The sequence below is a fragment of the Falco biarmicus genome, chromosome 13 (assembly GCF_023638135.1).
Source record: "Falco biarmicus isolate bFalBia1 chromosome 13, bFalBia1.pri, whole genome shotgun sequence".
In the NCBI taxonomy this organism is placed as follows: domain Eukaryota; kingdom Metazoa; phylum Chordata; class Aves; order Falconiformes; family Falconidae; genus Falco; species Falco biarmicus.
Genome location: NC_079300.1, coordinates 15,890,939 through 15,914,154, shown reverse-complemented (window position 1 = coordinate 15,914,154; position 23,216 = coordinate 15,890,939). Strand labels below are relative to the sequence as shown.

Sequence of the window (23,216 nt, the reverse complement as noted above, 5' to 3'; positions counted from 1 at the left end):
AGGCGAGCCAGCGCGGTCCTCGCCTGGGAGCTGGGTAGCTCCAAATGCAGAAGCTGGAACATATTCAGCCTCATGGGAAAGCTGCAGAGGTTTTTCTGAGCTCTAGCCATCATTAGGAACACCTTAATCTGTTATGGCGCTTTTTTCTTTTTTTTTTTAATACTGTTAAAGAGTTGGTTTTGCGGTGACTTTTGTCATCCTCCCTCCTTCTCCTCCCCTAGTGTAATCCTGCAAAAACTCTAAATCATCCTTCAGAAAATGGAGTCAATGTGTCATTCAGCATTAAAAATCTGGGGTTTTTAACTAAAAGCTTTAATTGCTATCCTGGCCCCATTATAACCATGGGAACGACGTGCTCTGTTGAGATCTCAGAAATGTTACATATCCCTTAAGCAGGCGCTCCCCTTGTTTGTTTACCCTAGCTTACTTTCATTTATATCCCAGGAATATTCTTTCACCAGGCGACACACGAAAAGACAAAGGGTGTAAATAAACTAACATATGGCCCAGAGGTTTTAGAGAAGCTGGAGCCGCTTAGCAAGTCATGTGGGTGATACTGGGAATCCGACTTCTCTCCTTCCCCCACTCCCGCACAACCTCCGCATCCCTACTCTCTCCTTCTACCTTCTCACGACAAGTCACGCCCGTGTCGCGACCGGCTTTGGGGGACCAGCTGTTTTTTCCTTCGGACTGGAAAAATCTAGGCAGCGAAGGGATGGGGAGGGATGAGCGCACGTCTGTGTGTCTGTGCCTCTACGCGCAGCTGGAAAAACCCGTTGACATAACAAATGTGCGTGGGGCTGTGTGCACAGACGCACACCAGCCCTGGACGCAGTGGCTCCCGGGGAGAGGGGGGTCCGGCCCCGGGAAGCGGCGGCTGTGCGGGGCGCTGCGGGCCCTGGGAGCGGGCAGGCTGGCGGGGGGCAGGGGTGGGCTGAGCAATCCGACATATCAGACACTTGACAACAATCTTTTTTTGTTTGTTTGTTTGTTTTTGGTTTTTTTACCCCCAGTTGTAATCCATTTCAGGTTTTCTGTCCCAAAGAGCCTAAATGGTGGCCGAGCTGGGGTGTGTGTGTGTGTGTGTGTGTGTGTGTCAGGCTGGGGAGGTGCGGTGGGTTTAACCGCACGCTGCACGTCCTTCCCCTCCGCTTCCTCCGATAAGGCGGTGGAAACGGGTCTCAGTTACTGATTCATATTTCTAATCTTCCTTTCCTGAACTTACAATGTTCTTTTGTTAAATGAATGGTCTTTAATTAATGCACTTGCACAATGCAGGGGCTTGCATGGGGATCGATGATAGGAAGCAACAGGGGATGGTTCCCTCCAAAATGGTTTGTCAGCATTGAGAAAGAAAAGGCAATGTCTATAAAAGGACCACTAATAATGCCCACACGTCTCTCACCATGTTGTCTGAGGGGACATTCCTTCCCTTGTTGACAGTCAAGTGTAATAAGTACATGTCTTCGCTCAATCATTATAGACCATAGAATTGTATTCTTTAATTAGCATGTACTGTTAGCCCTCCTTTCCTTTATGGGCCATTTTTTGTCTTTTACAGACCAGCGAAAATGTTTTCCTTCGGTTCTTTTTCTCGAATTCTTTTCTTTCTTTAATCATTTTCTTTCTCTCTCTCTCTCTCTTTCCGTAATAAAATGTAGTCTTTTTTGACAATATTCCTACCAGCCAAAGCCAACTTTTTGTCATCTCTCTGTGTTAGGCAACTTCTTTCAAGTTTTCCTTTTTTAAAAGGACTCACGGCAGCGCGCATGCGCGCTGCGCCCGCCGGGGTTAGGACCATCTCTGCGCCCAGGGCCGCTGCATCCCTCTAAATCGCAAAGCTGAGGTTTAAAAAGTCACGCGAAGAAAAAAACTCCGGGCATGTTCGGGAGCTGCGAAACCCTGCAACGTATTACAATCGGTTAGGGGAGCAAGCAAGGCGAAGAAGGCTTACCTTCAGATTACTTTAGCTGACGAGTGCATTTCCCTCTTAAAAAGAAGTAAACCGCTCTAAATCCTCCCAGGAACCTTAGAAAAAGTGTCACTGTGACAAGGACTCATTTTGAGGGGGGGAAATTCTTCAAACAAACAGTTTCATCCCTCACCCGCTCTGCTCGAACAATAACTCCTTGGGGGCGGGGGGGAGAAGCAGCCTTTCGGCTGGAAAACCTCGCCGGTACCCGGGGTGTGAGTGACCCCAGGACGGCACACTGCCTGGGGGGGGGGGGGGGGGGGGGCAGGGTGCCACTGCAGGGGTAACCGGGGGGGACGACAAAGGGATAAGGCTCCACTGGGGTGACACCGGGCTCTGTTTTCACAGTCTGCACCTCCGCCAATATTTGAAGCACGATTCATTTAAAACCTCCGATCTGAAAAACGTTATCTCAGAAATGAAGCCAAAGAAGTGTTTTGTTTTGTTCTTTTAATGCAAACGCCAACCTAAAACGATTAACATTAAAAGAGGTTAAAGACCAAGAAAAAACACGCGTTAGTACTTGATTGTACACCACATTAATCGTACACCGGTTTGGGGAAATTTTTTTTCAACTAATATAAAAACCAACAGAAAGACAAGGTTGATTACACAGTGTTTTAGGAATGGCTCGGTATCATCAGTACAAACACATATTTTAAAAGTGCACATTTGTAAAAATAACCATAGAATTGAAACGTTTATAAATATTTATTGTAAAAAAATCCAAATATTAAAAATAAATAGTATGTTCAAACACACAACAGAACGTTCCTTCGTTATCAAACGTGTGATGAAGGAAAATACGGAATATAAGAAGTCTGGAAAGAGATACAGCATATCAACATTGCAAATGGTTTTTTTGCGAGCTACGTTTTCAGAGGCTTCTTCTCTGTACAGTTCACAAGGGATGTGGTAGATTTTCCCATAAATATGACAAGCTCCAAAATTATTATTATTAAGAATAATAAAATACCCACTCCACTGCAGTTTGACTCGGTCTTTACTCAGGAAAAGTCCCATTAAATTAATGGGGTTGCTTAGCATGGCAGGATTGGGCTCAGATCATTCTGTAGCAACTAAAACAGAAGTACACTGATGAGTTACAACTTCAAGGAATTGGCGTCAGGAGCAGAGCATTGCATGATCTCCAATGAGAAACTACTAAATAAAGCTCGATCGGGGAATCATTTCAGTATACACCGTGATGTTTATAAAATGAAGATACGAAAGGGATGCAATTTGACTATCTTTACACTTACGGACAATAAAACATGAGAGCATATGGAAGCCATCGCTTTGAATGCGTTAACAACTTCGATACATTGCAGTATATACATGCTTAATAGGTATTCGGACTGTTAAAATGATCAAAGCCTTCACTCTTATGTCTATGCTCTTGCTTTCACTCTACTGGAAAGAAAACGTTTGTTGGTCACATACTGGTGTTAATGAAACCCAACGTTTCTGCCTTCTCCCAAGAATCGTATTCTGTGCAGCATATGTGTAGGAATAATTTATTAGACGGAAAAGTTCAGAGGATAAAATGCAAAAAAATGGACATCATTTCAACTTTCGAACAGTAAGGTCATACAGACATCTATGGAGATCTGTACACAGACAGAGTTTCACACAGACACAGACACATATATCCAGATGTATGTCTATACACAGGATTCGATAGTTTGGTATTTTCTGCACCCTCTGGGCCCCTAAAGTTATCTTTAAAAGTTTGATTTTATCTCTTTAGAAACGGTTTAAAGCTAACGGGCTGGGTGAGTTTGACAGAGAGGAGAACAAATCGCTGACAAAGAACCTTTTACGTTTCATCAGCGTTGTTAGGACGACGAGCAGGAATTTCTCAGATAATAACTCCCACTTCAAAGATTTCTCAGCTCAATAGAAATTGGACCATCCTTTTTATTCAACCACAAGGGCTGGCACTAAAGACGACTCAACTGTTTGAATTTTTTTTCATCATGTTTATTTTTCCCCTATTCACCAGGGTACTTGGATAAAATAAACAACAAGACAATTACTGGAACATGGACTTCTAACTTTCCTGGGCCCATGGCCCAGCGCCCATGGCCCCGGCCGTGCGGGTGTCAAGTTCCCCCGCACCGCGGAGCCTCTGCTCGCTGCCGCGCAGCTCCGGGCGGGCCGGGTGGGTGCGACGGGGGGCACGGGCAACTCCCCCGGCCCGCGGCCCGCTTTCCTAGGGGAACCTCCACCCGCACACCTACGCCCTGGGGCCGAGGCGGCCCGAGGAGGGGGGGTCTCCTCCGTCCCCATCCTATTACCCCCTGCGAGGGCTGGGCAGGGGGGAGGTGAGCGGAGCACGTCTCGGGCGGCGTGGCCGGGCTTTGCTGCTGGGAGCTGGTCAGAAATGCTGGGGAGGGGGGCCGGGAGCTCACCCCGAGCCTGGCTGGCAGCCCCTGACGTTGGGGGCAAGGAGAGCGGGGCCACAACGGCGGAGTGGAGCCGGCCTCGGGGGGAGGGCGAAGCCCAGCGAGCCCCAGCTCCTCCGAAGCGCATGAGGTGGAGGAAGTATATCTCTAGCGGGGAGCAGATTGAGTGTATTAAGCTAGCATGAAACCAAAGGTCAGTGCAAATGTATCTTAATAGACTGTCTCAAATGGAGTGTGCCTCCTTTGAAGGCCGCTTGCTATTGCTTTCCTCATTACCATAGCGATCCTAACGTGGCATGCTGATGCACCATAAAACTCACACTTTCAACCCCAAAATCAGGGCCTTTGAACAACCCGAGCTTGATTAGACCTTTCTCCTTTTCTTTTCCCCCTTAAAAACCATTTCCTTGCCTTTAGAAACTCGGCCTCAAATCCCAAACGCATTCTCTGATCCCGGCAGAAAGCAGAAACAAAAGTGAGCCGAGGCGACGGTTCAAGCGGGCCTTTTCTTCCTGACAGTCTTATCCATTTTTATTATGGTCTGGAACAAGTGCCCTGTTCGCGTGGGTTTTGTTTACCGGAAATTAAATGAAAATGATTTAGTTCGCGTCAAACAAAAATATATACTTGTATACACAAGAAAAAGGGCCTGTTAGATGTAAATATTATGTCCTTAATGAAAAGACTGGACGGGCTCCAGACTTCGCCTTTCACTATTTAAGTATGACTTGCCTATTGCCATAGAAATCCTAACTTACCATGAAGATTCACCGTTGTGAAGAAATACTTCTTTGTGCGAGCTTGCTTTGATGTCTAAGGCATAAGATTCAGGCTTTCAGCTGCGTCTGTCTAGATTACCTTGAGAGCAACGGGGTAGACATCTGTAACAAGCAAATGAAAAATTAAACGTGATTAACCTGCACATCCAAATGCTTCTGTAAATAGAGAAATAAAGGAATAAACAGATCTCGGGACACGATGGAAACATCCTCCCTGCCCGCAGCTGGCTTCTCTACTTCTCTATTTCCACGACACAAGTTTCAGGGGCTGCAGAGGGGCACGATTCCTCCCTAGTTTAGGCTCCTGTCTCGCACATTTCTCTCGCCTAGGTAATTCCCTACGTCTATTCCCGGTAGCGACACGCTGTTGTCACTCTTCGAGGTATTTGAATACAGAAGTTGTCGAGTTTGGGCGAGTGAGGAAGGGAACCCCTACTTGGTGCCTTGGGAGGAAAATGAAGCTGCGTCAGCCGGGGAGGCGCTGGGCGTGGGGGTGTTTTTAGCCACTGACCAGCTATTTATTTTCCTGTCGCTTTTGTATTTACAGATATATACATTTACGCGCGCGCTTGCATGTGTGTGTACCGTTGTACACACACCATCCCCAGTCACCTGGGTGCAGACGTGATGTACCAGACACGAGAAGATGCGGCTACAGCAGCCTTCTGTCTGCACTCAGCAAACCATGGAAATCTCTTCCAGCAGCCCATGCTGTTTATTTGCCTATACTATCTGGTATTCTTAAACATCATTAAAGTAATTAAACCGGCACCATTCGGCAGTTTCAAGCTACCCCAGTGGAGGGTTTTTGTTTATTTATTTGGGTTTTTTTTCCCCCCTCCTTCTTTTTTTCTCTGAACCAGAGGAGTGAAGGTTTGCGTCGGGTCTGGCCGGGAGCTCGGGGCAAGGTGAAGGGGCTAAACCTGCGCTGCCGGACAGGTACAAGCATTTATCACCGGCACCACCGGCAGGGCAGACGCCGTGGAGCAGCGGCCCCAGGTGCCCGCGCTGCCGGGAGGCTGCCCGGCCCCGGCCCCGGCCGTGACGTCACCGAGCGGGATCTGCCCCCCCGCCGCCCCCCCGGGAGCCCCAGCGCCCACGATTCAACAGGAGCCACGCTCGGGGTGGGGACGGGCATGTTTGGGTATTAGAAGTCATTACCAGTGGGAGCTAAAATGGACAGTCAATCATCACATCCCCCCCCGGGCCTTTCTTTATTAGCGACTACTGGGAGGGGGAAAATATATATACATATATATATATATATATATACACGTATTTATATACAGCAAGAGGGAGAAGGAAGTAAATTCTTTACAGAAACGTCCATCGAACGGGTTAATTAATCAAAGAATTTAATGGATCCATTTTGTACAATCCGGTAACAAATAGTAGGTTTTTAATATTTTTTTTCCCTTAAAAAAACACACTGACAGGAAAACGTGGGCGAACAGAACACTGCAGCGCACAGTACTGTTGACAGGAGAGAATCTGTACAGCCAAACTCCGTACGAAACCACTCTGGTCCTTCTGGGAGGGGAAAGGGAGGGAAGGGACGGGGATGCAAATCAGCGGGCTTGTAAACAGACTGGAGCAAGACGGGCAGAGGGGGGTGTGCGGCGCGGCGGGAGGGGGCGGCATCACCCCGGCCGAGGGGAGCAGCCTCCGGTGTGCGCCGTGCCGGGGGCGCGGGCTGGGGCCCGCCGCCGGCCACCCGTGCGCTGCGCGGCGCGTCCCTCCCCGGCCCCGCGCCTGCCCTACCCGCCCGCCCGGCCTCCCCGCGCCCGGCGCAGCGCCCCCGGCCCCGGCCGAGCGAGGGCCCCCGCCGCCGCCCGCACTAGCAGCGGGGCCGGGGCTCGCTGGGGGGGCGCGGCGGCGGGGGGGCGGCGGGGGGCGCGGGGGGGCCGCGGAGCCCCGCGGCCTGACACACGTACCATTCGCTCAGGTTGGCGGCGGGCTGCGCGGGCGCGGAGGGCTCGGCGTGGGAACAGGAGGCGGGGGGCTCTCGGCCGGAGTCCGAGGAGGGGGACACCAAGGAGGGCGTGGAGGACTCGTAGCCAGAGCTGGGAGGAGGGGATTTGCAGTGCACTTTCATGTGTTTTCTCAGGGAGCTGGGGTGGGTGTAAGACTTGTCGCAGCCTCTCACTTTGCAGTTGTAGGGCTTGTCGCTGGTGTGGACGTGCGAGTGCTTCTTCCTGTCGCTGCTGTTGGCGAAGCGTCTGTCACAGCCCTCGAATTCACATTTGAACGGCTTCTCCCCTGCAGGAGGCAATGGGCGAGCACAGCCATTAGCGACAGCGGCCGCGGGGCAGGGAGCGGCTCACCCCGGCACCCCCCAAGCCCGCAGCCCCCCGGGGCCCCTCTCTCCGGCCCCGGAACGGCTCCTCACCCCGGGGCAGCTCCCCTCCGGCCTCCGCCTGCCCCCGCACCGTCGGGCCTGCCCTTCCCCGCCAGCCTCACCGAGCTCCCCCGGCGCCGCCGCTCCGTGCCCGCCCGGCTCGGCACCGGGAGCGCCCTGCCCGGGCAGCTCCTCCTCCCACTTCCCCTGCCCTGCGTATCTACGTGGGGGCCTGTGCAAAAGACAAAGCCCCGCGATAAGGAAAACTTAGAGGCCAAGTGCTCGCTCTGAGCAAACAGCGTGCGCTGTCCCCGCAGACTCCCGACGTCCTGCAGAAAGAGCGGTCAGTGATGTATCCCTAGGAAGGTTTTTTACGTTAAATAAATCTCTCACACTCCCCCAGGTGCACGTGGAAATGTTATTCATAACCTGGCTAGATCACATCTCATCCACTCCATTCTTGCGCTGATTACAATCCCGTGCGAGATCCGCAGCCCCCCCTCCTTTCCCCGCTCCCCGGCTTGCTGATACCGTGCGTTAAGGCACAAAATCTTTCAAAAAGACATTGATTGTGGGGGGCAAAACGCTAGAGATTCAGCGAGAGGATGACTAGGCCGGTGCATGGCACTGTCGTGAGGGTAGTATTCCCTTTTCATTTGAACCTACTCAGTCATGGAAGGAATTGCAATCGGGATTAATTTGTCTGGTAATATGATAAGTGACGTTAAGCATAATAGAAATACAATCATGTTGCTGGAGTCGTGTGAAAGTTTAACCTCTGATCGTGTGGACCGGGCATGGCACACAGCATAGAGCTTTTCAGTGAAACACGCCACAGACAGCTTCGGGATGAAATTATGACTACATCATCGTCGCTGATAATAGCAAACTGCAAAACCCTGCTCGCCAAGGAGTGCCCAGGTCTTGCACCAACCGAATATGAAAATAACCTCCTTATCCGTCAAACCCCAAAAAGTAGCAGGGCGCAGAGGATACCACAAAAATACACGGCCGAACCTTAAACGTAGAGAGCAAACAAAGCCACTGTGTTCACCATCATGGCGTATGTGGTCGAAAGGACTTCCAGTATCTGTAAAAGCTTCCAGGTTTTGGTTGTGGTTTTGTTTGGTTTTTTTTTTTTTTTTTTTTCTTCTGCATTTCCTGGGATTTTTGTTTTCCCCCTCTCAGTTCGTCACCATTAAATTTCGGAGGGACGCAGCCCACCTCGTGCTCGGCTGCGAGCAGAGGCACATAAAGGAAGGCATTCCAAATATTTCACATGAATGCACTTTATGCAAGGTGGGTGGGAAAAAGCTCATGACTCCGCGTTTTAAGTATGTCCTTTCCGCACTGTAATAATCAATGAGGAGCTCTCACATCCTGCACCACTAACGCTTGCACAGAGGATGGGTAAATACCTGGCTTTAGAGGGAAGGGGGAAAGAGGTTAAAAATAAGGTCTTTGAGAAAACGATGCGGATCCTGTAACCAAATCCTGTCGACATACAGCGGTGCATATGCATAGACACACGCACGCATATAATCTAATTACAGCTTCACGTAAGGCAACAATTTGACCTTCAGCATCTAAGTTGAGACAACAAATCAAGGATATTAGTGTAGTACAAGCAAGCAGTAAGTTAGGAGACCCCAGGGAAAGCCATCCTCATAAGCACTCCGCTTGTGCAAAGTGAGTTACATTCAGGTAAAGGCGGGCTGCGGCGCATCCCGCTTTCCCGAGAGTTGAAAACTGTTCAACTTCGCTTAAGCCCCCGAAAGAACCACTGAAAGGTCCCTCCGTACAGTCAGGTTTCAACTGGGAAGAGGGCAGCATTTTCTCAGCTGCCCGGTTTGCATTCTCTGAACGCCTCAATAAAGAGGAGCCACCCGAGCCATTTGCAAGTATTCCTTTCGCGAGAGCAGGTTTTCTTACGTGGAAATCCCTACCCGGCAGGGAGAGGACATTTTACAGGTCCTGGCTGCCGCAGCCCGAGCACGGAGGTGCAGCCACGCAGAAAGTTCCCCGGGCGATGGAGAAGCGCAGGATCTCAACCGCCATTTTACCCCCACACTTGTAGCTGGGCAAAAGTGTTCAGTGAAACTCAGCTTGGAAATTGTGGCATAATCCCCCGTCTCCGGGAGTGGATTAAGGTATTTACCAACTTTTCCGGGGAGGGGTGGGGGGGTGGCGGGGGGGGTGGCGGAGGTGGCGGCCCCCGGGGCTGCTGGCGGGGCGCGGGGGCGGCGGGGGCCGCCCGGGAGGGAGAGGGGCTCCGTCCCACGTCTCGCACCATTGTCCCTGGCCCGCAGAGACGGCGGCGAAGTGGTCCCTGCCCGTCCTGCTCGTCCCGCCGCCGCCGCCCGTACGGCCTTATCCTCCAAGCCGGAAAATTCGCAGATCGCCAGAAATCCCTCTGCCTTGCTCCCCAGCCTCGGAGAAATCAGAAGTCATTAATATTTGAGGAGGCAATAATTTTCCTGTTGAATCTAGAACTGTCTTCATGAATAATTCGTAGCGAGTTCTATTAGGGTTTCAGAAACATTGCGTTTTTGACAACTTCTGGGTGTTTAATAGAAACGGTGGAACCATAAAGGCCCTGCAGGAGTTTTCACAATACAGCAATTAATCACCGGGAAAGTTAAAGCGAAAAGTACAGACGTGCGGAATGATGTTTAATAAACGCAAACCTCCGATCTCGCGTTTGCCCTGAACCTGCCTCTCCGATGTAGGTCAGTTTTCCCAAGAATTTAACCATTTTCTGCTTCAGAGACTTCAAACAGTGAGGCCGTTAAAGAGCAGTAAAAGTTTGTTTACTTAAGAAAAACACTGTCATTAGGGGATGAGCTCTCCCGGTTAATGGCTGTACCTGTGCTGATCCGACAAGAGGCTGGCTCGGATACAAGTTATGTGACCCGGGGATACTCCTTTCTCCTGGAAAAAGGGGGCCGAGGAGGCAGCAGAGGAGCACAACTTTGCCATCGCCCCCCCCCACCCCCCACCCCCCCGCACACAGACGAGCTATTCATAGAGCGCTGGAAAAATAATTAGGTGACGAGTGACGGTCGCTGTAAAACCTCCGCGCTATGTTTAGACGATAGCGACACGAAATTAGTGTACGTTCTGCAAATTATATCACGTCGAGTTATATCGTAAAAATGCAACTCCTGGAAGGTCAAGCCCTGCACCGAGCATGGGGGAAGGGGAGTTTTACGAACTGGAAGGCGAAAAAAATCGTTTGGCTGTAAGCAGATCTTACAATAGGATTATGTAGTTTCCCTCGCAGTGCATAAGGCTGTACAGAAGGGGGTGGGAGGTGGAAAACCCTACACTGGAACAGATTAAATTTTCCAAAAAGGGCTTATTTCTTATCTTCTTCTTCAGAGGAAAAAAAAAAAAAAAGAAAAAAAAGGGCCAGCGCTACAGACTACAAACACCGTCTGCAAAACTAATTAATACAACTTCACAAGCTGTTTCTGGAAGTGTGAAAACTTTCTACTTGCAATTTCATTAATTATAAATGCTTTCCTGGCCGGAAGATTTCAAACGTAGTTTTGCAAGATCGTCCATCGAGTTACTTCATTTTCTGTTAACTAGAACTAACAGATGTTTCTGACACATGTCCCAGTTTCGCTTAACAGATCTGCAAATGACATTTCAAAACGTACAGGCCGAAACAATACCGAGTTTTCTTCTCCTTTATTTTTTTTTCCCCTCCCGAGGAGAATCAGAACTTGCAGCTCCCCATATTTGCGAATGCAGAGAGTCGTTGGAAGGGAATGCTCATTAAAAATGTCAATGTTATTCAGATCAAACATTTGAAACTCCCTCTGCCCAAAACAAAACTGTTGAACGAAAAGGTCGCAGCTGTGTTATTCTCACAATGTTCGAGCAGCAGCATCTCAGCGACATCAGTCAAAACTGACTAGACAAGTAGTAACTTCTATTGTTCACTTTTAATTTGTGAGCTTGCACAATGATTTCATTTTTTCCCCAACTACTTTAAATTGCCAAAAAAAAAAAAAAAAAAACAACAACCCACCCTCGCCTGTGTGAATAAGCAGAAATAGTAGCTATATCACTCGATATTTACACAGATCTACCCGCATAAACATTACAGCAGCCTCTCTGCACAACCAGAGAAAAATATGGACGAGAATTCTGAGATTTGTTCTCGCTCTTCCTTTTTTCCCCCTCCTATCCTCCCCCCTCCTCCAAGCGGTAAAGAAGCAAACAAATCTGAGAATTTATTTTCCAGAAGTACTTGGCGTGCATTCAATAACAACGCAAAGGATACATTAAAAACAAAATAAAGCAAAACAGTATGCTGAATAACACACAGAGAGAGTAAAGAGAGCTTTACATACTGACCTGTATGAGTTCTTTTGTGTATTTTGAGATTCTCTGATCTGGCAAACACTTTGCCACAGCCTGGGAAAGGGCAGGGGAAAGGTTTTTCACCTGTGTGGACTCTGATGTGATTTACAAGTTTATATTTGGCCTTGAAAGGTTTCCCTTCTCTTGGACACTCTTCCCAGAAACATATGTGATTGGACTGCTCGGGTCCTCCAACGTGCTCCACCGTGACATGAGTCACCAGCTCGTGCATCGTGCTGAAAGTTTTCGAGCATAATTTTTTGGGAGTCTGGTCCAACTCAATCCACTTACAGATGAGTTCCTGTTTGATGGGCTGCCTCATGTAACGAAAGAAGGCACCCGGGCCGTGGTGTGGAGCCAGGTTCACGTTCAGATTCATGCCACCGTAGCTATGAAGCGAAGAAGCAGCAAAAGGATCTGTCCTGGAGGCTGGTACTTGACTGAAATGTTCAGACCTGGCGTACATTTCTCCAGGTAACCCCAGTCTTATCTGTCCGTTTAGATGGCCACCTGGAGCTGCATGGGGAGGCTGCTCATGGAGTCCAGTGAATAGAGAGGGATTCCCAGCTTCTGAGTGGTGGTGGTGACCATGGTGTCCGGGGTAGCTACCTGTTGTTGAGACAAACAGTCCGTGGTGAGAACTTGCAGCGGGGTGCTGCTCGGTCAGCCCTGGCATGAGTGGGGCCGGCAGGTCTCTGCGTATGAAGAAGTCCCTACCTGCTGCCAGAGCCTGGGCTGGGTGAGAGACGGGGTAAGGGACTGCTGGTGACTGCGCCGGGCCAAACGCTCCCGTTTGACTAGAGACCACCTCGGCTTGGCCTGCCATATGATGATGATGATGATGATGATGATGATGATAGTGGTGGTGGTGGTGGTGGAGGTGGTGGTGGGGATGAGGGGCAGGGCTGAGCTTAAGGGCCGCTGGGTGATGCTGAGGAGGAGGATGAGGAGGAGGATGGTGGCGGTGCCCCATGTATTCTGGCCGGAGCGGGTGCGGCCCGAGGCGGGACTCGGCGGCGTGCTCCCCCGGCGGCGTGGGCGCCGTGGCGTGGGGGTGCCCGGCGAAGCCCGGGAAGCCTGTCATGCTCTGGGGGGGGTGGCGGTGGTGGCGGCGAGGAGCCCCCGCCAAGTCTACTGATCTCAGCGCCGCGTTCCGCCTGGAGAGAGCAGCAGGGTCCATCACTGGATGCCCGGAGCATCCACGGTTATTAGCTTCTAACGCTAAAAAGTCACCTGACAGCGGGAGGAGAGAGACACAGAGACGGGGGGGGGGGTGGGGGGGCCGACAACTTTTTTTTTTTTTTTTTTTTCTCCCCGCAAAAAGTTTCCCTGTCCCACCGCCCCGGCGGCGGGGCGCGCGGGAGGCGCAGCCAGCGGGCGGGCTCGGCGGGGGCTCGCTCTGGGCGGCGGCGGGCCGGGGGGTCACCCCGCGGGGCCCGTCCTCCCGCGGGGCCGGCGGGCAGCCCCACGCGGCGCGGCGCGGCCGCGGGACGGGACGGGGCGCGGGCGGCCGCGCGCCGCCTCCGGGCCGCGGCACCGGCCCCGCCGGCCAAACAATCGCCGCGCGCTCCCATTGGCTGCCGCCGGGTGACGTCACGAATGACAGGTCCCGCGGCTGACTGGAAGGGTTATCGCTCGGTGCGGCGGGGAGGGTGCGCGCAGGGGAGGGACTGCGCATGCGCCGCCGCCGGGCGGCCCCCTTCCCCCCGCCCCTCCCGGTCCCCCCGCCCAGCCCTGCGGCGCCCCTCGGCCCGGGCCGGGGACACGGCAGCGGGAGGCCCTGACCGGGGTCTTCCCCCGGGCCGCGCCGCCCGGCCGCTGCCCAGCTTCCGCCGCCGGTTCGGCCGTGGGGAAACAAAGCCAAGGCGGGGGGGGTGGGGTGGGAGAGCCCCGGCCGCCTGCCCCGGCCGCCTGCCCCGGCCTTTGTCTGTGCCCGCTGCCCTGCCCCGAGGCGGGGGGCGGCCCACGGGGTTCTCCCCCGTTTGAGCCCCCCGGGACCCCGGCAGGCCGGAGCGGCGGGAGGCCAGGCGGCCCCACGCCCCCCGCGGCGGCGGGCCCGAGTGGCCCGCGGGTCCCTGACACTTGTTGGCAGCGCGGGGCCTCCCCCGGCTGCAGCCGCCGCCGAGGGCCGCACCGCCGGCTCGCTGGTAGGCGTGCGCCTTGGCCTGGCGCTCGGGACATTGTACCGTTGCCTGAGCCCTGACAAAGGATTCCTGGAAGGCTCCCCGTCCCCTTCCCTCCTTTGGCAAGTTCCAGCGGTTATCCGGTTACTGGCTGCCAGAGCAATGTGAGACATGGTGATGCTCAGGCTGAGCCTGAGTGTCTAACCCAGAAGAGGGAGTCTCTCTCCCTTCCCCTCTCCCTCTCTCTCACGTACACTTGCCGGCGAGTTCTAAGTAAAACCCCCATCCTTGGCCTGACAGAAAAGCATCGCAAAACATTCCCAACCGACTCTGTCCTGATGTGTCTCACCTGAAGGAAACACCAGGCCTGCAGGCTCGTGTCGCGAGGGGTGGATGCGTGGGCCAGGGCTGCAGCGTTGCACGCTGTGGCCTTACAGGTTTAGAAAAGCTTAGGGCTTCAGCACAGAAGGAAGCATCTACTTAAGTTTTTAAGAAGGGGATTGTGAACCCCAGAAGAGTAAATGAAACATAGGAAAAGATTCTTCTGCCTCAAGAAGGAAAAACACAGCTGTAAATATCTGCCCACCGTATGACCACAGAGCTTGGACCCTGACATACAAATAAACATGCAGTCTTACTAAATAAAGCAACAATTAATCCTCTACCCATCGTGTCAAACTCTCAGCATTTTAATACATCAACTTGCTGCAACTTGCCAGTGGATACTTTACCACATACGCGCCAGGTAAAGCTCCCAGAGTGGGATTTTGCATCTCCATAAAAAAATTTAACAGTATTGATGATCAATAGGTTTCATGTTAAGTAGCAAAAGAAGAAACCATTTGGCAATGTCAACCCATCTACCCTACTAACAGAAGCTACCAGCCAATGATCGGAAGCTGTAAGATTGAAGTGTAGGACACACATAACTGCATAGGGGACATTTTTCTCACAGCTTCACGTACTCTGGGCTGGCTGCAGCTACGTATTTTGGCTCTGCTTGGCTCTCACCATATTTCCTCTGTAACACAAGGCAGATATTTAGGTAGCTAGCTATAGATACATCCTTGTGTACATCTTTCTGAGTAGAGATGATGAAAAGTGACAGACGATGCAATTAGCTCTCCATCCTTACAGAACATGTTTACGCAGGCATTTTAAACCACACACCATCCTCACAATATCTCAACTTTCAAGTCTACTTGCTCTACGAAATGGATTTGACAGTCCTATTCATGACCATCTCAATAGGAGTGCACAGAAGAGACAAACGTTAGGAAGTATGAATCTGTTACTTACAAATGTACTGAGAGTGTGAATTCCAAATAAAGCTGCTTTCCTCATACCTCCTTAAAACACTGCATCTCTACATACTTGTTATCCATCAATTCTGACACTTCTCAGTCAAGGGAGAAAACGTCTGGAACAGTTTATCAATTAAAAAAATTGTCATAACCGGTTTGCCCTAAGCTCATTTAAAATACTGTGATGGTTTCTCGTCAAACACTTATGGCTCTCAGCTCGCCCCTCACTCAGGGCTCTCTTGCACTCCCTTTTGCAGGCAGTGCAGGAGAACCTGGCCCTCGGTGTCCCTCACTGTTAGGTGAAGTTGGTGTGAGCCCCGGTCGAGTGCGTGGGGGGAGCGGGGCGGGGGGCGGGTGGGGGCCGCCACATGACTGCGGGGAGGCGGGGAAACGGGGAAGAGGAGGGGAGCAGGGCCAGACCCGGCCGAGCTCCGCGCATCTCCCAGAATGTTTTGAAAACCTGAATGCCTGTTTGTGCAGCCCTTTGGCAGCTTGAGCTCCTATGGATGCCCCTCGAGGGCTGACCGAGGTCTCCTGCTTCTTGGCAGCGGCCTGAGCCGTGTTCGACCAGATAAGCTGGCCTCTCGGCAAGCTCTCAAACGTGGCAACATCAGCTTTTGCAGGGCCATTTTTTTTTTTAATTATTATTATTTCCTTTCCAACCCACCTGGCTACAGTAAGGGCATCCCCTTCTAGGCTACCTTCTGAACTCAGGAGCTGGATGAACCCGGAGCCTTTCCAGGGAGAAAGCAGGACTGCTCGAGCAGCAGGACAGAAACACCCTGAGCTAAAGCTGGAACTCGGACATCAGGGCAGGTCCAGAGGACATCATTATAAGATCTATAGGACAGATCTTATCTTAAGGGAAGTGAACTTTAGAGGGATCATGGTGCTCTTTTGAGTGCCAGATCAACCGAACAGGCGGGCAGCTCGGTCCTGAGTACAAATTCCCCAGGGACTGTTGTGTCACCGCGAGCCTGGCTGCAGCCCCGGCCACAAAGCCCACCCGTGCCTGCTCTGCAGAGGTGACATGCTGTAAGGACGAGCCACAAGCACTTTTCCTCCTCGTTCCCCCCGTCCGCCCCGTGCCCCTACCCGGCTCTCAGAGAAGGGGCGAGCTGGCCGAGGCAGCACTGGCCGGCAGACATGAGCCCCGCACGTCGGGGCTGTGCCCTAAGGGGGGGCCTAGCCCCCTCCCTGCTTCCCCCTCCCCCGCCGTGCGGCACGCAGAGCCCTGCCTGCCCACGCCTCGGGGTGCGGGGCCGACCAGCCCCAACCCTCCGGCCCCTGCCTGCACCCCCGTACCCCGCCGGCCTGCAGGGCCTGCGGGATGGACACTGCACCGCGCAGCCCTTTGTGGAGTGGGGGCAGCCCCAGCTGCTGGATGGCTTTACAGATCCAGCCCCACTTTGCCTTGGTTTTGGGGTTTTTTTTATGGGAATCTACCTACACAGCAAGGTTCTCACCCATATTTCCACCTTTTGTCGGAGACAGGGCTTGCTGTGGTGAGACGCAAAACCTCCCAAAACGACGTGTTGTTTTGCAGCCCCCCCGCCTTGACTCGGGGCCAAATCCTGCTCACCCTTAGAGTCGTGCTCAAGAGCAAGGAACATCTCCTGCTCCGGGAAGCATCGAGAAGAAAGAGCAAAATCTGACCTTTTCCCACCCTCTGCTGTCCTACACCTGTCCCTGCAGAAACTTCCCTTCCCTTCCAGGCGGGCCAGCTAGAAACTTCCCGGCCGGTGTCCGGGGGCTGGGACGGGACGGGACGCCCTGAACGAGATGGGTAACCTTTTGGCTTCAACTCCCGGACGAGAGGAGGGGGACGGATTAATCTGGAAATCCTAATATTTACTGTGAGAACGGGAAAAAAGCGAGGAGTAGAAACAGAGAGGACCCAGAAGCCACCCTGGGCGATCCCGTATCCCCCAAAGTCGCACCGGGCGGGGAGGGATGAGGAAGGCAGCGAGGACCTAAGCCCGCGTCCCCGCCGGCCCCGGCAGAAGGCACTGCTGTTTAGGAAGAGGTGGATCAGGAAAGCCTTTCAGAAATCCCAGCATCTCCTCGGAGAGCAGAGGAGAAGGTACCGAGTGGCTCGGGAGCACTCTGCCTTTGTTTCGACTCCTTCGCCCCATTCCCACTTACGGGGACTTCTTCATTTCAGGGCTCCCGAATAACGGGAACTCAGCTACCAGGCGAGCAACGGCTTGTGCGTAGGTTTGCCTCTTACTTTTTGTGACCTAGAGCTACCCTAGGACAAGCAAATCATATGCTTATTTGAAATAGAATATTTCATTCAGTACGTCAAGATTAAGGTATTCCTGTCAGATAAGCTGTCAGTCACTAACTGCTTAGACACCACATTGTGGAAGCCTGGTATCCCTGGTAAAGATGATACATATCATGTAAACCCCATCAACAAGATCAAAGTCTTCTTCTTTAATAGGATCCAATACATGTCAAACCTCATTCCAATCAAATCGTCCGTAAATGAATTCAAGATGAATATGTCATAGAATAATGTGACAGTGCAATCACATGGGGTCAGGGGTTGTTGTTTCAATGAGAGAGTCGTCAAATATTAATTCTAGAACCTCCAAATGAATAGGCATTGAGCAGGATTAGGCAGCTGCTGGTGGGGAGTTGTGTCACTGATTTGTGTTTATGCAAGTACGTTAAATACTAAGCTGAAAAAAAATATTGTCTCCTTTGAACTGGAAAAAAAAAAAAAAAAGACATATTTTAACTTACTTGACTTTTCCAGGATGTTTCTGTAAAGTCGTTTTCTTTTCCTCATTACAAGGGGAGTCTTGTGCCTCATTTCCTGACTTTGCTCCTGTTTGGGGAGAGAGGTGGAAAGTTGAGAGCAAAACCATTTGTGTGTGATATGTAATGAGTAAGGCGCTGTATGGCTCGGTCATCGTGGATTCAAAAAGACAAGAAAAAACCAAAACAAAACACCAGAGTTAAGCAGCGAGGGTGGGGGGAAGAGAGGCTTTCTCCAAGGGGAAACTGGAGGCTGTCTCCCCAGCAAAGCAGCACATGTTTTATGGAGTCATGAAGTTTCCATGGCTGATTTAGGGGGGAAAAAAATATGAAAGGACATCTTTTCAGTTCTCCTTTGATCTGACATTCACCTTCTGGCAGGCTATTGTAAGGCAGGTTTTTACCAACTCGACTATATTGTTTACAGATCCTTCCCTCCCGAAATTAAATTTCGGACTCTCTGCGAGCCTCCAACGCAAGTTGTTGTCTCAGCAAGGATTAGTATAGTACCACCCTGGGACTTCTCCCTGCCTATAATTTTCAGCTTGCTCTTTGCACTCTGCAAGGCAGAGCACTGCCACTACTGCAGGCAGAACTTTGCACAGCTTTCTTTGAGCGGCAGCAATAACCCTGAGAGCAGAGCTGGGGTTTGATGCAGTGTCCGAGAATGAATTTTGCAGTTATCCTTAAAATTCTCAGGGTTTTGGATTTTTTGTTTGTTTGTTTGTTGTGTTTTTCAGTACAGAAAAGCACACTGGAATCTGGAATCAGTTACTTCAAAGGAGATTGTTGTTATTATTATTGCCCTTGTTACTATTATTATAGGGACTCCAGGGCTGGTAAATAAGAATCTATACTAACACAAATACTTGATTATATTAATTATGAAACTTCATCAGCGTATCACAGTCACGCTCAGTCATAAATAATTTGGTGTCCTCAATATTTTCATCGCTGTGCTGAAAATCACTGCTGAAATAAAAAGAACTAGAGGAACCCCTTAGGAATTACATTGTCTAGTCAACTTCCATTCATCCTCATACTTTTATCAAGTCAGAGCAGCAAACGCTGCCCCGCTAGCGAGAGGTTTGCAGGACTTGTGCTTTATTGGGTAGGATGGGAGGCTGGAGGAGTGCTCAGTTCCCAAGCGTTCGCCAAAACTTGTTGAAACTGGACAAAAAAAAAAATAAAAAATCGCTGCATTTAATATTTCAAATGGTTACCAGATGACAAAGAAAAAAAAAAAAAAAGGCAAAACAGTTGTGGATTTCAGAGTAAATATTGGCTAAAACCGTGACTGGACCACGCACGCCTTTCTCAGCTAGGCAGTGCCACTGGCGGAGCCGCAGGGTGAGGATGTCCCACCGCCCAGGCTGGTGGGACCCCGAGCTCCGGGATCCCCCCCCGGGTCCCACGCTGGGGCTGGGAGTGCGAGGGGCTGCAGCCCGCGCAGGCGGGACCCGATCCCCTCCCCAGCCTTACCCACCCGGCCAAAGGTGCGCTGGCAGGACGGGGAGCAACCTGCGCCCCCGCGGGACCCGGCGGCCCCGGACGCATTTGTCGGCGCGGCCCCGGGGTGCGGGAGCCGGGCTGAGCCTGCGGCACCGGCTTGTCACGCACCCTGTGCCGTCCGCGGCCGCGCAGGGTGGCGGGAGCGCTCGCCGGGGAGGTCTTGGGGCAGAAATAAAGTTCCTCGGCTCCGAGCGGAGCGATCCCCGAGTCCAGCACGGCAAACGGGCTCCCCGGGGCTGAGGGGCCGTGCGTGACAAAGGAGCGGCAGGGTGAGGGGCGGGGGGGGCTCGGAGAGGAGCCCACGCCGGTCCCCGTCCGGTCCGGCGCTGGCACACTGAGAGGGGCTCGGGTCAGAGGTCACCCTCGAGAGCATCCCCCTCGGCAGGGATTTGGGAGCATCTCCCCTTCCCCAGCTGGCGCCGGGCGCGGGGCGGCCCCTCGGGGCCGGGACCGGGGTCCCAGCCCCTCCGCGGGCTCTGCGCGAAGTTGGCGGCGACACCCGGCTTCTTTGGCAGCCCCCCCGGCCCTGCCTGCGGGGGTGGGTGGGGATGGAGGGGGCCGGCCGGGCTCTCGGGCTCCGTCCCTCCTGCACCCGCCTATAAAGAAGGGCATGCGGTGCCGGAGCGCCGGCTCCCCTGGCGCGCCCCCGTGGCACCGGGCGCGGTGGTGGGCGGGGAGCGCGTCCCCCGGGACGCCTCCCCACGGGGCTCGCCATTGTCAGCGCTCCTCGCCCTCTGCCCACCGCCCCGGGCCCCCGGCCCTGCCCGGGCTCCAGCAGGACCCTGCCGGACCCGCCGCCTGCCCGTCCCCACCGAGCCCGGCCGCTGTCGGGGCTGGGAGCGCCTCCGCCCCGCTCCGCGGACCCCCGCCGCCCCGCGTTGCGCGGACCTCTAGGCCACCCTCCCCCGTCCTCCTGTCCGGACTCAAGGGGGGGGGCACCGCGTCCGGCGGAGGGTGCCGGAGCCCCCCTCGACGGCGCCCGGGCGCTTCTCCCTCCACCCGCCCCCGCCCGCCGGCCCCACGTGGGTGAGGTGCAGCTGAGGCACTGCCCCCCCTCGCCGCGGGGCTCCAGCCCTGCTCCCCCGGGGTGGCCAAGCCTCTTCCCACCGGGGCCCCCGAGGGCAGGGAGCTCTTGTCCAGCCCTTGGGGCAGGCGGTGGGGGTTAGCCAGCTGCCCGGGCTGCCCAGTACCCCCTGCTCTCAGGCACTTACCCCTGCGACCTGTTGAAGGTTTCCCCTCATTTCTGAACTGGCAAAAAAAAAAAAAAAAAAAAAAAAAAAAAGGGGGGGGGGGCGGGGGGCCAGGGAAAAGAAAGAAAGAATGAAAGAAGAAAACAATACCCCCCCTAAGAACCCACCACCTCTTTGGCGCTTCCATCGAGGCGGTCATCCTTCATTTCTTCTTTTCTTGCTTTCTGGAAGCAGTTAGGGAATGTATGATGAAGCAGAAATGAGCCGTCAGGATGATATTTTAATGGCTTATATGTCACGTTGGTGCATGTGGCTTTGAACTGGAGCAGCTTTCGTTTCCTGCAGAGAGCGCACCGCAAATCCCACTTGATAACTTCTACAACCCACAACATTTTTTTTTTTTTTACATTCACTCTTACACTGTATATTTAGATACGCTTCCTAAAAATACCCGCTCGTCTGCCTTCTCGTATATTTTGCACCGACCTGGAATGATCACTGGGTTCTCCCTGCACTGGGAGGCAGGCTAGCACTGGACTACCTAACTTTCTGGATGTCCTCATGCCATCGCCCTGAAGACTTCACAATAATGCTGACAACTATGTCCTTCGCTTAATTTTAGCACCAAATAGAGAAAGTAACGTAACACCCGCCTAAAGACCACGTCCACACACAGGCGCGCTGCTAGGGCGGGTGTACCTGTTGCTGTAAAGCTATTGCAATGCCTTCGAATGGATTTGGCAGAACAAATGCAAACGTGTAGATTCAGCCCAGCATTATTCTGAAAAAAACCCACCACCCAAACTGTAAAGCCTCCCAAGATCCAAAGGAAATTACATAATACATCTGCTTTGAAAGCGATCTCCACGCACCGAGCACAGGCAAACTGCATCTGCAGATAAACTGCAGCGAAACATTCCTTTAAGGCGTATCAAAGTTTATTTGTTGTTGTTTGTTTGTTTGTTTGTTTGTTTTCTAGGCGCAATGGCCATTTTTACACCTCTCGAAATGAGGTAGTTCTCCGAGGAGGAGGGTTCGCGCAGCAGCGCTGCTCGCCTGACTCCCCAGTACCTGCGCTGCGGATTGCTTACTAGCGCTTTTAATTAGAGAGGATGAGTTTAAAGTTTCTTTGTTTGGCACTAGGAATTGGAGGGGCTCGGACTGAGCTGCGAAGGAGACAAGTGAAGGGCTGAACAAAGGCGAAGTGGAAGGAGTCCGACTCTTAGGGAGCTTTTGGTGTTTTCGTTACTAGAAAATAATTAGAGCTAATGAATATGCAGGCGACTGAGTAAATAAATAATTTCCAGTTTTATATATGTACACACACACACGCACATACGTAAGTGTATATATACATATGCACACAAAGAGGTCTATATTTTAAAGTTTCACTAGATTTTTTTTTTAGGTGCCGAAGCATCGTTTAAAATGTTGTACAAATGTTGCTTAGCTTAATTGATTAAGTCACAAAGGTTTTCTGCTTTTAAATACCATACTTATACCTTTCAACAATCATTTTAATATATAGTCAATGGCTCTTTGTAGTGAGAACAAAAAACAACTATCCGCAGTTTTTCAATAGACTTTGAGCTGGGGAAAGACAGGTTAATCGAGGGTTGCATCTAGAAAACAACCAAGTGTTGTATGTTTGCACTGAATCCAAATGTCTGCATTTTTCTAACTAAATCAAAGGGAGTGTTATTTCTTTTTCTGCTCACTCATCTGAAGGTAAGTAAATTTTCTCTGGCGATCAAAAGCCTGGTCAGCAACAAAGACACCGCCTGCTTTTTCCACCGTCCTGGTGTGGCAAGTTGAGGAATTTCAATAACTGTGACAAGGGTGACTGATTTGTGAACTAGAAAAGGTTTGAATGTCAGAAAATTTACATTGCTCCTATCGAGGATTTTAAATGAATTTTTACCAAAAAAAAAAAAAAAAAAAAAAGGCGAGCAAGAGAGTGAGCGAGAAGAAGTGTCCGGGAGTTTCATGCAGCAGGAGGAGAAACAATGTAGGTTTGGGAAATTTACAGTTTTACCTGAATGAAAGAGACTCCTATAAAGAGAGAGCGAGAAAAAGGAAGAGGGAGAGAGAAAGGAGAAAGAAAATAACAAAAAAGAGGCGAAACAACAACAACAAAAGTAGAAAGTTAAGAGTTCTCACCCACCTGCGTTTTGATGGGTGCAGAAAACAAGATTTATTTCAGAAACCTGATGGAGGGATAGAGTCAGCTACCCAGAGAAACCACGTCTGGTGTTTAAAAATAAAATCAAATGCACCGAGCACCTACTCTTGGAGAGCTTCAGTTTTAAACAAGCGGAAAACAACTTCAAAAGAAGCGAGTCCCTACAGGGCTCCTCTTTTCAAAGCCTAAAAAGTTGTTCAGTGATCTTAAAAATTCTGGATCACCAAGAAATCATCATTGCCATCATTACCAGAGTGCTGGAGAGAGA

General features: G+C 51.8%; 1 protein-coding gene across 2 annotated transcripts; it reads right to left on the bottom strand.

The window, feature by feature from the left end:
• Positions 1–6,513: 6,513 nt before the first annotated feature.
• Positions 6,514–18,125, bottom strand: ZIC4 (Zic family member 4). 2 transcript variants are annotated; one of them, XM_056359142.1, is made up of 3 exons: positions 18,050–18,125; positions 11,866–12,480; positions 6,514–7,418 (listed from the first exon to the last, which is right to left on the bottom strand). In XM_056359142.1, the coding sequence occupies exons 1-3, from the start codon at positions 18,117–18,119 to the stop codon at positions 6,997–6,999; spliced, it is 1,107 nt and encodes a 368-aa protein (XP_056215117.1). In that variant the 5' UTR covers positions 18,120–18,125; the 3' UTR covers positions 6,514–6,996. The 2 variants fall into 2 exon arrangements, with proteins under 2 accessions (XP_056215117.1, XP_056215116.1); XM_056359141.1 differs by lacking the exons at positions 6,514–7,418; positions 18,050–18,125 and adding an exon at positions 12,589–13,118 and having other exon boundaries at positions 10,895–12,480.
• Between the last annotated feature and the right edge of the window lie 5,091 nt (positions 18,126–23,216).

Bases quoted from the DNA above. Each gene is read 5' to 3' on its own strand.
- ZIC4 (XM_056359141.1), bottom strand. From the start codon at position 13,051: ATGGACCCTGCTGCTCTCTCCAGGCGGAACGCGGCGCTGAGATCAGTA. The intron at 12,481-12,588 runs GTAGGGACTTCT...TCTCAACAACAG, and splicing joins AGCCCAGGCTCTGGCAGCAG to GTAGCTACCCCGGACACCAT.